The sequence below is a fragment of the Fringilla coelebs genome, assembly GCF_963513975.1.
Source record: "Fringilla coelebs genome assembly, chromosome: 2".
Taxonomy (NCBI): domain Eukaryota; kingdom Metazoa; phylum Chordata; class Aves; order Passeriformes; family Fringillidae; genus Fringilla; species Fringilla coelebs.
This window is the reverse complement of record NC_140029.1, coordinates 71,238,832-71,252,558: the sequence shown is the minus strand read 5'-3', so window position 1 is coordinate 71,252,558 and position 13,727 is coordinate 71,238,832. Positions and strand designations below refer to the sequence as shown.

The 13,727-nt window shown below is 42.3% G+C and overlaps 1 protein-coding gene across 1 annotated transcript in view; it reads right to left on the bottom strand.

The window, feature by feature from the left end:
- ATP8A2 (ATPase phospholipid transporting 8A2) overlaps positions 1 to 13,502 on the bottom strand; it is a gene marked incomplete at its 3' end in the record, with an annotated part of 285,167 nt that extends 271,665 nt beyond the window's left edge. The window contains exon 1 of the mRNA XM_084201014.1: positions 13,377 to 13,502. Within this exon, the coding sequence (XP_084057140.1) occupies positions 13,377 to 13,455 (79 nt within the window). The 5' untranslated portion in view covers positions 13,456 to 13,502. The remainder of the gene's footprint in view (positions 1 to 13,376) is intronic.
- Positions 13,503 to 13,727: the final 225 nt, after the last annotated feature.

Sequence of the window (13,727 nt, the reverse complement as noted above, 5' to 3'; positions counted from 1 at the left end):
CTCTGCTCTGCAGCCTTAGCCAAAACACCAGACCAAGGATGAGAATAAAGCTGATCGAACTAAAACCTCATGTGGTTTCTTCCTTTTTCCTTTGAAACACATTATATGAAAACCAAAATTACCAGTTATTTTAATGCTGCAGCCACCTACTACTATTATGCCAAAGTCCTATACTATAAGCATAGCTGGAGATATTTTCCCCAAGAAAGTATTTTTATTTTAAAAATCCCATCCTTCTTATGCGGGTTGTTCTTCCTGGAACAGCTATGTTGTCTGCAGCATCTGTACTGGATCAGTTTTAAAAATATTCTCTCCTCTCACCCACCACCCCCAAAGAGAGATAATAGCCTCAGTGGCTTGATCTCTAGAAGATATATTATGATGCTTTGACAGATTTTTCTGGTAATCGTATAGATCAGACCTGAACTGCTGCAGACTGATGAGAGTGAATTTGATTTAGGCAGAGTTATGCTGACTTGACCTGCTGAGCCTGCAACCTTACAGGTCTCCTGCTAGGGTCCACACAAAGGTTGTTATTGCCAAAACATTAAGTGTTTGCTTTCCATTGGATCAGGATTCAGCTTGACCTATTGCATAATTTCTGAGATTTTAAGTACATTTGTACTATATCCATCTGTCACTTTTGAGACATTCCAATACCTGTCTGCAGTAGGCAGAGCTTTATTGCAATTGCTTCTAGAATGAGCAAAGACAAGAATCACAGACCTTTTCAATATTTAATTATCTGGTATTGCATAGGCTGCTGCAAATTTAGAGGAAATTCTGTTTATGACTCATGTGCTCGTACTGGAGGAGTTTTTCATTAAAAAGTAGCCCTAGGGAGGAGAAGGAAAAAAAAAAAAGCCTAAACCAACCAAGCACTGCTGAAAGCTGAATATCACCACCTGGCTGACTCAATTTCCAGTGACAGTGCAGCCACTGAGGCACAGCAAGCACTGGTGTTTCGTTCCTAGGAAGGTTTATCAGCTAGACTTCAGATGATGAACCGAAGCAGTACTCCCCTCTTCAGGACAGAATTTCAGACAGGCCTAACCTATAGCCATTCCTGGATTTTATACCCATTGTTTAAGTCCTTTTGTGAAAGGTGAGACACCTTTTGAAAGAGAAATAATCATTCTCACCCCTAATATAAGTTTCATACCCACTCCCTTTTTTTCAAAAAAGATGAAAGCAAATACTTAGTTCTCTAAAATAATTACTGGAGACAAATTTCATATAGCAGTTTTTTCTCTTCACTCTACAGACTATTACAGAAATTATTTGGTCACGTATGAGCAGAAGTCCCAAACTAATAAGCATTAATTTGCTATTCCACGTTTAGAGGTCATTAGAAATATTACTGGAACACTATTTCCACACAGCTGTTCTATTTTGCTGTGAATAGCAGAAGTACTCAGTGGAGAGAAATCCCTCCCATTCAGTTACTGTCTTAATACTGGGCTCCTCATCAAAACAACAGTTCCTTGCCAGTAATGAGCCCTACATCCCAAGAAATTTGAAGGAATCTCTTGCATTAAGCAATCTTGAACTCCTACAATGCAGCTGTTGAAAGCCATCACTGTAGTGCTCATGTCACACAGGAACAGAGAATTACAGGAAAGAATTATGAATTTCTAAGTGTTTCCTCAGGGTTTAGGTTTTGACTATACTTTTACCGGGCAGTATCTAATCAGAAATAAAGGAACAAAGTCATTACAATAAAAGCAGATGCAGGTCTTGCTTACTAGTAGATCATTACCTTAGCTCTTATCTTACCTTCCTATCAAGAAAACAGGTCTTCAGCTTTTCCATGTAGAAAATTGAAGAAAACATAGTCAGTATCAACCTCAGAGCATTAGAGTTAAACACATTAAAAAAAAAATTTTAAACAAGCACTCTCCTTTCCTCCTTTGAAACCAACTTGCCTGACTGTAATTCAAAGCTACAAGAAAGGATAAATTTCCTAGATGCTATAGCTGATCTTACCAAAATCTCTACAGACATGACCTTCTTTTACTTTTCCCCCTTTTAAAGTCTGCCTATCTGTGTGCATTAGCTTCTCTCCCCCCCAATTATGCATCTGGGGCTCATGAGTGTAAACAGAGCTGTAATAATTGTCATCAGGTAGAACATGTTACTTAGCTAAGCCTTTTTTCTGGGGAGGAGTTAAAGCACAACTTATTGAGTTTGACTTGTCACTCTGTTATGCCACCTTAATGAGAGTGTCTAATGTTATTTTTACTGTTTCTTTTTGTCAGTGTTGGCATTACTACAGCTCTCTTTTACAGCTTTTTTTTTTTTTTTTTTTTGTAATACCATGCATGTTAAAGCCTCTCCAAACAATCAGAAAAAGTTATTGTCACTTTTTTCTGCCCATTTTTAAGCTTAGTTCTTCCTAATTAACTTATTATTTGAGTTGTCTTTCATATTGCTTCTTATTGTAAATTGATTTTCTATTATAGGTGCATATAATAGGAAAACTCCTTAAATATCTCTTCATATCTTTTGGTGCATGAGGTAATTCTAAAGCATCTATTTCTGCTTTGACCTTAGTTTTATCTACTTGCCTTTCTTCTGTTAATCCAATTCTATTTCTGGCTATAGCCTCAGTCACAGCATAGTCTTCTAGTTGAAGCACTGCCAATCTTCTTAATGTAGAAGTTCCCTTCCCCCTTCTTCAGGTTGTTAAACACTCTTCTCAAATTTTCATCTACAAAACTGGATATATCAATTTTCTTATTAGAATTGTTTATGTCAATATAGATCGTTGTTAATAAACAACTTAGACAATAAAAAATAATGCAAAAAAACCCTACAGATATATAGTTTATAAAATTACCTCGTAAAAATAAACCTTTCTAAGTATTAGAGGATTAAATAAAAAGTCAGGTTATGTTTATTTTGTCCAGAATATCCAGGTGTACTTAGTTTCATGAGGTCTGACACCACGAAAGCCAGATGGCAACTGTGGGAAGAAAAAAAAGTAAATCTAATGGCTGTAAACCTACCTGACTAAAGAAATATTTTTGCATACAACCCTCTGTTTCTGAGCACCATACAAACATTGTGTAGCTGCCTGTGATCTTCATCTTGCCCTCTGAAGTAGATAACTAAAATTATTCCCTTGCTCTGGAGCCACTGATGACAAAATACTTGAAACTGCAGTGAAACAGCTTTAGCTCCTCACAAAGACAGGAGCTACCACATCACTGCTACTTTTCTCTACTTCAGTAAATTTTGTGGCTTCTGCTTAGGATACTAACATTTTATTACTGAACGCTAGTTTGTGTACCAGTTCTGCTGGAAATAAAAAATATGGTTGTTTGCAGTTGCTGAGTCCCAAATTAATGACAATGTACTCTCCAACAGTACCATCTGGCCTGACAAGATGTGAACTGGTACATAGAAATATAAATGTTTTCATCTCGTCAGAGGGCAAAACTGTTCTGATTTGATTTGAAGCCTGTAAAAGAATGATGCAGAAATTCAGCAAGATGCTTGTGTCTGTAAAGTGCTGGGTGTCTTAAGAAGAGACTTTAATTTTAAAAAAAGGGAGGAGGTTTCTGGTAGGAAGAAGATCTAAGATTAACTCTTGTCCTTGGTTGTCAGGATTTCTCTATATAGAAGATGACACTGATAAGAGAGTTTAATGTCTCTGTAAACAACAACATTCCTAGCAGGAATGGCAAGTACACACACCCTGGGAATCTGGCTGTCTAATGAACCAAAAAGTACCAAAATGAATACTAAATTATTTAAATCCCCTGCTATTTAGCACTAACACAAATTGCATTGTCTCAACCAGATCATATCAGATTTATTATTACAGCTATTTTATTCCCGTTTTTTATCTCTTTGGGGTTTTGGCAGAAAGCCCTCAAAGAAAATGGTTTAGGTAATTAGCTGGCAGGCCAAAACTTCAACAAAACCATCCAGTGTTGAGGACTGCAGAATCTTCTTCCTTGCAGCTCAGTCTTTCTTGATGGTGAAAGTTTAGGACTGCTGAAGTCTCTCAGCAGTCCAAGTTGGGAATATGTACTGCTCTCTAATGCCATGCCATGCCATGCCATGCCATGCCATGCCATGCCATGCCATGCCATGCCATGCCATGCCATGCCATGCCATGCCATGCCATGCCATGCCATGCCATGCCAGACAGTCCCTTGCATCTCACTTGAACTCCTACCAGAAACAGCTAAGAACACTCGAGGGACACAGTATGGAGTCAGGGGTGGAAATGGCCAGAGATTTAAAGCAGGTGCATCTACTGTGACACAAACCAGACTTCTTGTTTTCAGTGGAGATCCTGCAACTAAAGAGGCCTTCTTGGGTCTACTGTGGGATTTTGGACTTGGAATTTTGTACATGTCCCCCTCTGTCACAAGAGAGGGAATGGTACTGGGGCCATGATGTGCGTGGAGGACACTGTCTTCACAGTCCCAGCTAAGAGACCCATGACAGAAGGGCTACCTGGAAGGCATTAGGGAGAGTTTCATCTGGGTTCACTGGACAACTTTAGTGACACTATACATTGCAACTCACAGCAGGAAGTTCCCCTTCTCCTGAAAATGTATCTTTAATTCTTCCTATTATGGGGACTCAGCACTATACAGAAAGACCTGAAAAAATATGCCGTGGTTTAACCCCAGCTGGAAAGTAAGTACCCTGCAGCTGCTCACTGCTCTATCCCAGCTGAAACCCAATGTCCAACTCCAATTTCACAAGATGGAATGGATCCAAAAACAGTAATGACTGATACTTGCACTTCCCCAAAGTGTCTTAATCTGGGACTCAGACCCCCCAGTTTGGGTTTTTTTTTCTGTAAGAAGTGAACTCTTTCTCCTCAGATATTTCAGTTCTAGCCACTCCTTTTCTTTCTGAAGACTGATCACCCCACTTGGTTGCCATAACGATGACTAGTAGGGTTTAAAAACTTTTAAAGACAAGAAAAGAAAATTTCAGATTTGTAAATAAACTTACATTGATAAAAAAGAGGGTACCAACTTTTTTTTTTTTTAACTGAAGATTGTGGGGAAATGTCAGCAGGGATCAGGATTTTAGTTAAGGACTGATAGTGAATGCTGCCCCCTCTTCAGGCAGTACAGGATTAGGATAAATTTGGCAGGCACAGGGCTAGCAGTCTCTCCTCCTGTCTGTCTGCTAGCTCTTATTGAAAGCTCCTTTTTTCCCCTGTGACCAGTCAGGTAAATGGCCCAAGGATGGCTTCCAGATGCAGACTTCTCTTAGTGAAACTCTGGGAAGAAGATTTGACTGTTAATCTGTAAAGCAGAAGTGGTGCCCTCCTCAGCCTGGGCAGCACCTGCACACTTTAATTGCCCTGTCTCTCTGTCCCAGTTCAGAACAAGGCACCAGGACTGATGTCAATGTATGTCAGTTCAGTAGCCATGGCCATACTGAAGCAGTAACTATAATGAGCCTTCCCAGTGATGCAGAAATGTTGACTAAATGTCAACTGGATTTCAGATTCCAGCTTCCAGGTTAAATCCTGATTCCCAGCTGTGTAACTGATATGACAAATGCAGATGCAACCCCTGGATCTGTTTCAGAGTTATGATGGCTGATGTTGACTTTGCACATACCCTTTCAGCATCTTTTGTCTCCCATTTACAAATAAACAGCATCTGTTAAGTAAGGTGATCCATGCTTAGAGTATTTGAAGGCACAAAAAAGCCTGGGGTACTTGTTTCAGGTATCCTTTGTCTAAGCTTTGGGCTGAATGTTCCCTGATCTCACAGGCACAGAATCTTAGAATGCCTTCACTGTGTTTTGTACAAACAGGCAGAACAGTGCTGGGTTGACAAGAGATAACACCTGAGCCCTCCTTCTATTCAAAGTAGAAAAATTTAGCAGAGCGATGTTATTATAAGGAGATAAAGACTTTGCTTTCACTCTTTCTGACTACCTGCTCATTTAATAAAATTAAATGAATGGGTTTGGTCATCTGCATTCAAGAAATCAGGAATTAAAAATCAAGACCTCACAGTCAGTTTTAAACAAGATGTCAGGCTGCCTTCTATCCTTTATAGAACCTATACACTAATTAAATTTGTGTTAATCCTGATTTCCAGCACTCTAAAAGAAGGCAGATTCATCAAACCAAACCCTTAGCTAAAACAAACTGACACATTTTGTTGGATCCATTATGAACTGATAAAATCATGGCTCTTCCATTTTAGTCAAGTGGAACACAAGTTCTCATTTACCTTCTTTTTGCACTAATACCCCAAAACAAGAGTTTTCAAACTGTTAATTAGAGCTAGAATTAACAAAAACACCCTATGAAAGGGGAGATACGAGCAGAAATATATTTAAAATCCATGATACGTCTTGTGATTCTTCATCACAACATGAGAGTATTGAGACTACTTCACGTTCATTTAAACTGGTTTTAGTGCTCACTAAAAGGTGTAGGGTAACTACACCTGTAGCTGTCAGGAAAACCTCCTGTGAATGTCAAGTACATGGATGTGATATTGTAACTACAGGGTTTGTGTCACTTCCGTGAGGAGTCCAAATAAGTGACTGGACCGGGTCTCTCATTAAAATGAGCATCATGTCAGCTTTGCCCCATCACACCTTGGCTTGAAATACAAAGCTCTGCATCTTCTGTTTTCAGGTCTTTTTGCTCCATTGTATCTTCCAGTAATTTTACTGTCATGTAACTACCACTCAGCCACCAGTCTGACAGCCAGGAACTTCAAAACAGGCAGGCATACATCCACTCCTGGGGTTGGAAAGAAACTGTCCAGGAACTTTTGTATTGCCAACTTTTCATTATGAAAAGTTGGCAATAATGCTAATCAAAAATCTGAGAGCTTTCGTAACAAATACTGAAATAACTGAAAATAATATGTTTTAAATATTGATAATTAATTTTTTGCACTTAAAATAAACCTCCAAGCTTTGTAAAATCTGGGTTTTTTCTCAATCTTCAACTGTGTCAGTGATCTTCCCCAAATTCTCCTTGGAGTGCACCAGCTGAGAATCAGTTATCTAAAGCTCTCAGATGCCATGTCTTACATACCTGCAACTGCTCCAAAAGGCTTAAGTAGCTTCACTGGAAAAGATAAGAGACTGAAAGGAAAATATTTGTGGCAAGCCACACTTAAAAGCTATCTCAGAAGCAGAAAGATGTTGCTGCAGAGATACTCAACTGCATTGTCAAAATCCAGCACATTGCTCTGCTCTACCAGGTATACATGCAAGAAAGACTTTGGGATTGACTGCCCCTTAAAAGAACATGTTGGCAATTGGTCTCTAGAGACACTGCCTGTAACAGATATTCTAGTATTTGTACTACTACAGACATAATTAAAATGTGCCACAATACAACATGGTACAGGAAAACAAGTGTGGAACACCTCCCTGTTGCAGTAAAAAAGCTAACATAGGTGCTTAGGACATTGCTTCAGAAGTAGCGAATCAGCTCTGTCAGATTCAAAGATTATTTAAAGGCTATACTTGACAGCTCAAACAAGACTGGCCAAAGGAAAATGAACCAGCCAAGGGTGCTGCTCTGTAGCAAAATCTACAGAGCATCATTTGACAACCTCCCAGAAGAGCAGAAACAGACGACCTGGTTATTCATAGGGCCCTCAGCAAAGCTTCACTACAATAAAAATGCCTTGTGAATTGCTAATTGGAGAGTGATCAGTTTTAGATGCTGACATCAGTTTTCAAGTGATCATCCAAAATACTACTTAGAGTCAACGAGAGCTATGAGCTTAAAACTTCTTGTAGAGGGAAGGAGGGTTAATGGTAAGGAAAAAAAAGGGAATTCTTTAGAGCAACATCACTTTATGAAGCCATAGATTTCCAGGTTAGAAAAAAAACCCTGCAGAGTTGGCAGAGATCGAGACTGCACTCAAGCCTTGTGGCAATGGAAATGCAATACTAAATGACTATTCTTTCTTTGCCCAGTGAGTTCCATAAGGAAGTACACCCAGCCGTTCCATCATCTTGGTGATATTCTAGGACCCTGAACAGACAAGCAGATTTCCTTGCAGTCATTTCACTGTTAGATATTTTAATCCTTCCTAGAACTAGAGTGGCATTTCTGCCAAATCACACTAGTAGGGCAGCACTTTTAGGTCTGCCCAGAAAAGGAGAAAACTGACTCACCCAGCACAGGGAAGTATACTAAAAGCAGATACTGCTGGAAAACTAAAATCTGAAACAAGAGTCCTGTGGAGAGAGTGGAACAGAGAAGGAATAAAACCGTTTCTATAAATAGGCAATACATGTGTCTGTTTCAATGGAGTTATGAATATAGCATAAGAGAGTTCATGTATTGGCTATACAGTGAGTGGAATTTTTAACTTTTATCAAATACATTCATTTAATTTGATACTAGAAACAGAGGGTAGTTAAATCTCTTATGTCCTCAATTAACTCCTAAATAATGATATTCCTTATCATCTGAATGCTTTGATCTTTAATGGATTTATTAATAATCTCACCTCCCCCATCACAGTAGGGAAAAAAATGTTTCTTCTGACACTCTACTTAGGATCTTGGTTATTTATGAAGTTGGGTGTGTAAGGCACCTTTTTCTAATTCAGTGTCCTAAGCAGAGGTATTTTAATTTCCCTCCTATTCTAATGCAAACTAACTCTCACGGCCAAACAAGCTTTAAGCAAAGGCAGCAGAAGTTCAGGTCGGCCTCCAGTTAGCCCTGTCACTGTCACCACCTCACTTTACAGTCATGCAAGATCCCACACAGCTTGAGGAGGCTCCCCTTTGTGCTACTACAGAAATATGGTAACATCGAGCATGGGGTTTATTGTGATAAGCGCATTGTCAAAAGGCATAATTGTCACTGGAGTTTATAATTGTCACTGGTGTTTACATAAATAGGATGGGGCCTTTGATGTGATAGAATAAGCTGCACATTATACTGCACTGTGTGCCAGTTACTGTGGATGAAAAGCAATGGGAGGTCTGTAACACACCGAATTACCACCACGCGCTTTGAGCGCGGGCACGAACAAACACGGACTAAACTGGTCTGCCTATTCTGTGCCAACTTCTGCCACTAAACTGGTCGCAGTTCAGTCTTCATCTGGAAAAGTTCCCCATCGCAGAGCAGCATTCCTGTGTGCCAACGTTATTGTTGCAATCGTGCTGCTCGATGCTTCAGTGACGCTTGGTGATGCTAATGGGCAGTTAAAGCACTTGCTGAGGAAGTACACGCCCCTGTTCAGTCCCCACTGTCACTACTCCTGCTAGGTACATTTCCCTCAGCAGAATAGGACTTTTATTCTTACTTAAACAGTTTTAATAATAGTATTTAAAGAATTTGTTAGCTCAGCATTATGTTGATCCCTTCATAGGGGTTGTTTGCTTAAAAATGCATCCAAGGCAACTGCTGATCCTCCTGCAAAATAGGATGTAGGTATCCCATGAGCAGAGGTGATGAGAGTGAGCTTCAAGGTTAAAGCTTTGTAGCCTTCACCATGCTTCTTACACCACCTGAACCTGCCTCCACAAAACCAAATTACACCGCATTTGAAGCAGCAACAGCCATATGTAAATCATGCAGAGCTGATGACATATTACACCTGTAGCTCCTGTGCTACATTTACAGGTTACAGTCTATCCTGTAAATGACTACAGATAAAATCAAAGAATCACTGCAGTTGGAAAAGATCTCTGAGATCATCAGGTCCACCCTTTGACTGAATATCACCATGCCCCCTAAACCTTACAGCAAAGAGCCATGTCTACTCATTTTTGAACACTTCCAGGCATGGTGACCCAATCACTTCCCTGAGGAGCCTGTTCCAATGCTTTAACCATCTTTGCTCAAGGATAAAACCTTTGAGCAAAGTACAAGTGCTTGTGCAGAGTTTTAACTGCTCTGTATGATGCTTCCCAGCAGTTGCAATCATGGTAATTATATCACAGCACAAAAATAGCACAAAGAAATTCTTGCATAGACATTTCTCTGAAAAACAGAAGAAATAGATCCTTCACAAGGAAAGGACTAAGACTCTAAAATCAAAAACACAGCATAAAGTGTAAGCAAGTATGTCACAGGAAAAGTAGATGGAAAACCATGTCCTGAGAGAACATTCTGTTACTACCTTTACACTAAAAATACTTTTCTTGCTGATATGTATCACTGAGCAATTTAAAAAGACCACAGTAAATAATATAGAGATCAGTTGTACCTTTAATCCATTATAAAGCTGAAATTCGATTTTTTCCCTAAAAATAAAAATGCCATTGTAATCCAGTGTCTTATTGACGGTTTCTTATTTTTAGTGATTTTAAGGAGGAAGGAAGGAGAAGAACAAGTTAGTCTTTGATGTCTGTGGTTACAGCAGTAAGGAGCTAGAGGCTTTGAGAATAATTTAAATCTAATCAATTTCGCTCAGTTGGTACAACATTACAGCAATAAAAAGGTTTACTTGTACAAGGAAAAAAATTGATTAATGAGCAAATGCATAAAAAAGAAGCACAGTGATCATCTGAGTGGCAGAAGGTGACTTCCATCTCTAAATTTTCCTTTTCATGTCATCTGCTTTTCTGGCAAGTGCTTTATACCAGTGTTAGCCAGGTTTAAAACTCTATCAAATATACCAGTTGCACTTTAAAGTGTATTAGCACAAGTGGAAGTCACACTACCAAGTGCAGGAGGGTCAGAAATCACAGAGGCAGTGTTCTTCTTGACTAAAGAGGAATGTCTATAAGCTACTGAAATGCTTCACATGGTATCAAAATAAATCTCAGTGACCCAAACTAAAACCTAATACTTTAGATTACCAAAACTCCCTCAAAAGTAAACAAAACTAGCAAATAAACAAAAAGACTTCAGAGCAGAAAAGATCTTCTCTTCTAAAAGGGAAAGGAGAGAGAATATTTTGATACATGTATGCCAAAAAACCTGCAATGGATAGAGACAGTTACCTGACAGTTACCTAACTAAGGGTGACCAGCTCCCCCTCCATGCCATTCAGCTCACAAGGGTCTTGAGATTTTGCAGTGCCACCACACAATCACACCTGAACTGCTTGTCAGTGGATAGTGGCTCAGTCCCCAAATGTGTGCTCTTACAGTTGGGTTCACACAGCCCAGAGCCCCTCACGTGAACCCCTTTGGCCCCCGCAGACAGCAGGTCTGCACGTCAAGCCACAACATGCTGTGGAAAACAACATACTGCCTTTCTGTGTCTGGTCCCTGCTGGCATTCAGATCAGACAGGCTGGTAGTGAGCCACATCAGCACTGATCCCAGTGACCAGGTGACCATCTGATGGCTGACACAAGCAAGGCAGTGGGAATGCACAGGGATGGGGAAGGCAAGACTTTCTGCATGGCTGAGAGATTGGTTCTGGTTGTCCTAAGTCACAGGAGCTGGCTCTGGTGTACTAAACCAACTACAACAACTTAATAAGTCTGTGTAGTGAGTTACACAGACCCCTATTATGTTACTTTATAGGCATTATATATACAACTATACTAGATATTACTCTTGCTACCCTTGAAAATATTCTAGATAGGAAATACATTGTTCAAGAGCTAGAAATTGATCTTAATGCTAACCAGCAACCCCCATCTTTCTTCAAAGTATCATCTAATTTGGATTATTCTTATGTGACAAGCAGGGAACATGTAAAAGTCTGAGTCTGTGTAGAGATAAATCCTAGCTAGAAGATCTGGGATGCTCTGGGACCACCCAGAGCATCAAGGCACAACTTAACCGCCTAGATCCATGAGTATGATTGTGGATTATGGATGACCAAGCACTGGAGATATTCAAGAATCCTCTGGACACAATCCCATCCAATGTGCTCTAGGATGACCCTGCTTGAGCAGGGAGGTTAGACCCTCTGTGGTTCCTTCCAACCCATTGTGTGTGATTCTGTCATTGACAAAAGATGAAGCTTAAACTCCTTATGTATGCTACGCTGAAGTTAAACGTTCTCCAAGTGCCAAGCACTGAAAGGAGCCTAAGTTTGGATTCCAAAGGTCAAGTCACAAAAAGATCTGCCAAACTGCAGCTCTGGGAAAGGAGCCTCCCTATCACAGGACAGGGTTTCAGATCGGACTGCAGAAGTGGACACATCCCTAAACACTGGAAAGTGGAATCTGCTTAACTGCAACTGTTTCATCTGAATGGCTTAGGCTGAAGATAAGTAGAGCTGGTAATATGCTAAATCCTACCCTGAAACCTTACCATTTCCTCTGAGCAGGCATTACACACCTCTTTGCTCAGCATCCCACTTACTTCAGCCGCTATGCAGAAGTCCCTGAAGTTCTGTCCTCGCTACCAAGCAGTGAGACCAAACAGGAAAATGTTACTGGAGTGACCAGGTTGCGCAGAGGAGACAAAGGGAAGGTGGCTTTCTCCTTTCAGCTAGCTCTAGCCTGGTTCCATGAGCTGAACAGCTATGAGTGGCTAAAGGACATCTTCAAATACAGCATCATCCAAAAGCAATCCAGCAAATGCACTCCAAGATGCTCTGAGATTTAACCCAAAGCAGATCTGATCAGCAAATGTGCACATTTCTCATTGAAACAAAAAGTGCTGAAGCAGGATTATACTACAGTTTTACTCACCACAGAAACTGTACTCGCAACCTAAATAATTTGTACAGGAACGGGTGTCTGTAAGTCACCAGCAATGTCACTGATGCTTCATCTATGCCCAAGCAGAACATACCAGAGACAAAATCTGAATGCACCTTGGTCCTACAGAAGTCAGTCTTTTGCGAGCAGAATTCTACCTTCAAAGTCTTCCATTTCTGTCTACTTCTTTTTATGAACTAGTTGGGAAACAGTTTCCCAAATGCACCTCTTAAGAAACCCTGTAATTCACCTCTCCGCAGGCTCACTGCAGTGCCTGATGCTCTCGCCACTCCGGATCACGGGACAGAGGCCCCTGACCGGCGGGGTGGGCTGGGGGCACCCCTGTCTCCCCTGCACCGGCGGTACTGCCCTCTGACCAGCAGAAATGTTCCTGTCAAAAGCCGTCAGAGCCAAGAGGAGGAGGGGCTGCTCACGCCGCGGGCTGAGGGTGCCGGGGGGCCCCGGTGGGACGGACGGGAGGTGCGGGGAGCAGCGCCGGGCCGGGCTCCGCCGGCGGGGGCGCGGTGCCCTTGGGGCCGGGGAGCGGGGGCAGCGCCGCCGGAGGCACCTCCCGGCCCAGGGGAGCCCCCGAGGGCGGGGGCGGCACTGCGGGATCCCCGAGCGCCGCGGCCGGCGGGGCGGCAGGGCCGGGCGGCCGCGCCATGGAGACGCCGCTGCCATCCCTTCCCTTCCCATCCCTTCCCTTCCGCCGCGCCTTCCTTCCTCCGCCGCGGCGCCTCCTCCCCGCGCCGCTCCCGCCCGCCTCGCCTCGCCCTTTCCTCACCGGCCGAGGAGTGGATCTTGGAGGATTTCCGCCGCAGGGACATCTTCAGCGCGGTGTCCAGGCCGGCCCTGTTCGGCATGGTGCGGCCGGCCGGGGCGCGCTGGCCATGGGCCCCCCCGCACGCAGACGCCGCGCTGCGGCCGCCGGCACCGCCGCGCCCGGGCTGCGGGGGCGGGAGAGGCGCTCAGCCCCGGCCGGGCCCGGGATGCCCTCCCGGGGAGCCGCTCACGGCTCCGAGCGCCCGCTCTCAGCCGTCGCGTGAGGTGCCACGCAGTCAGGGCCTGGGTTTGGTGGGGGTTTTTGGGGTGTCTGTCTGGAATTAGTATTTTACTAGACATTTGGGGCGCATAA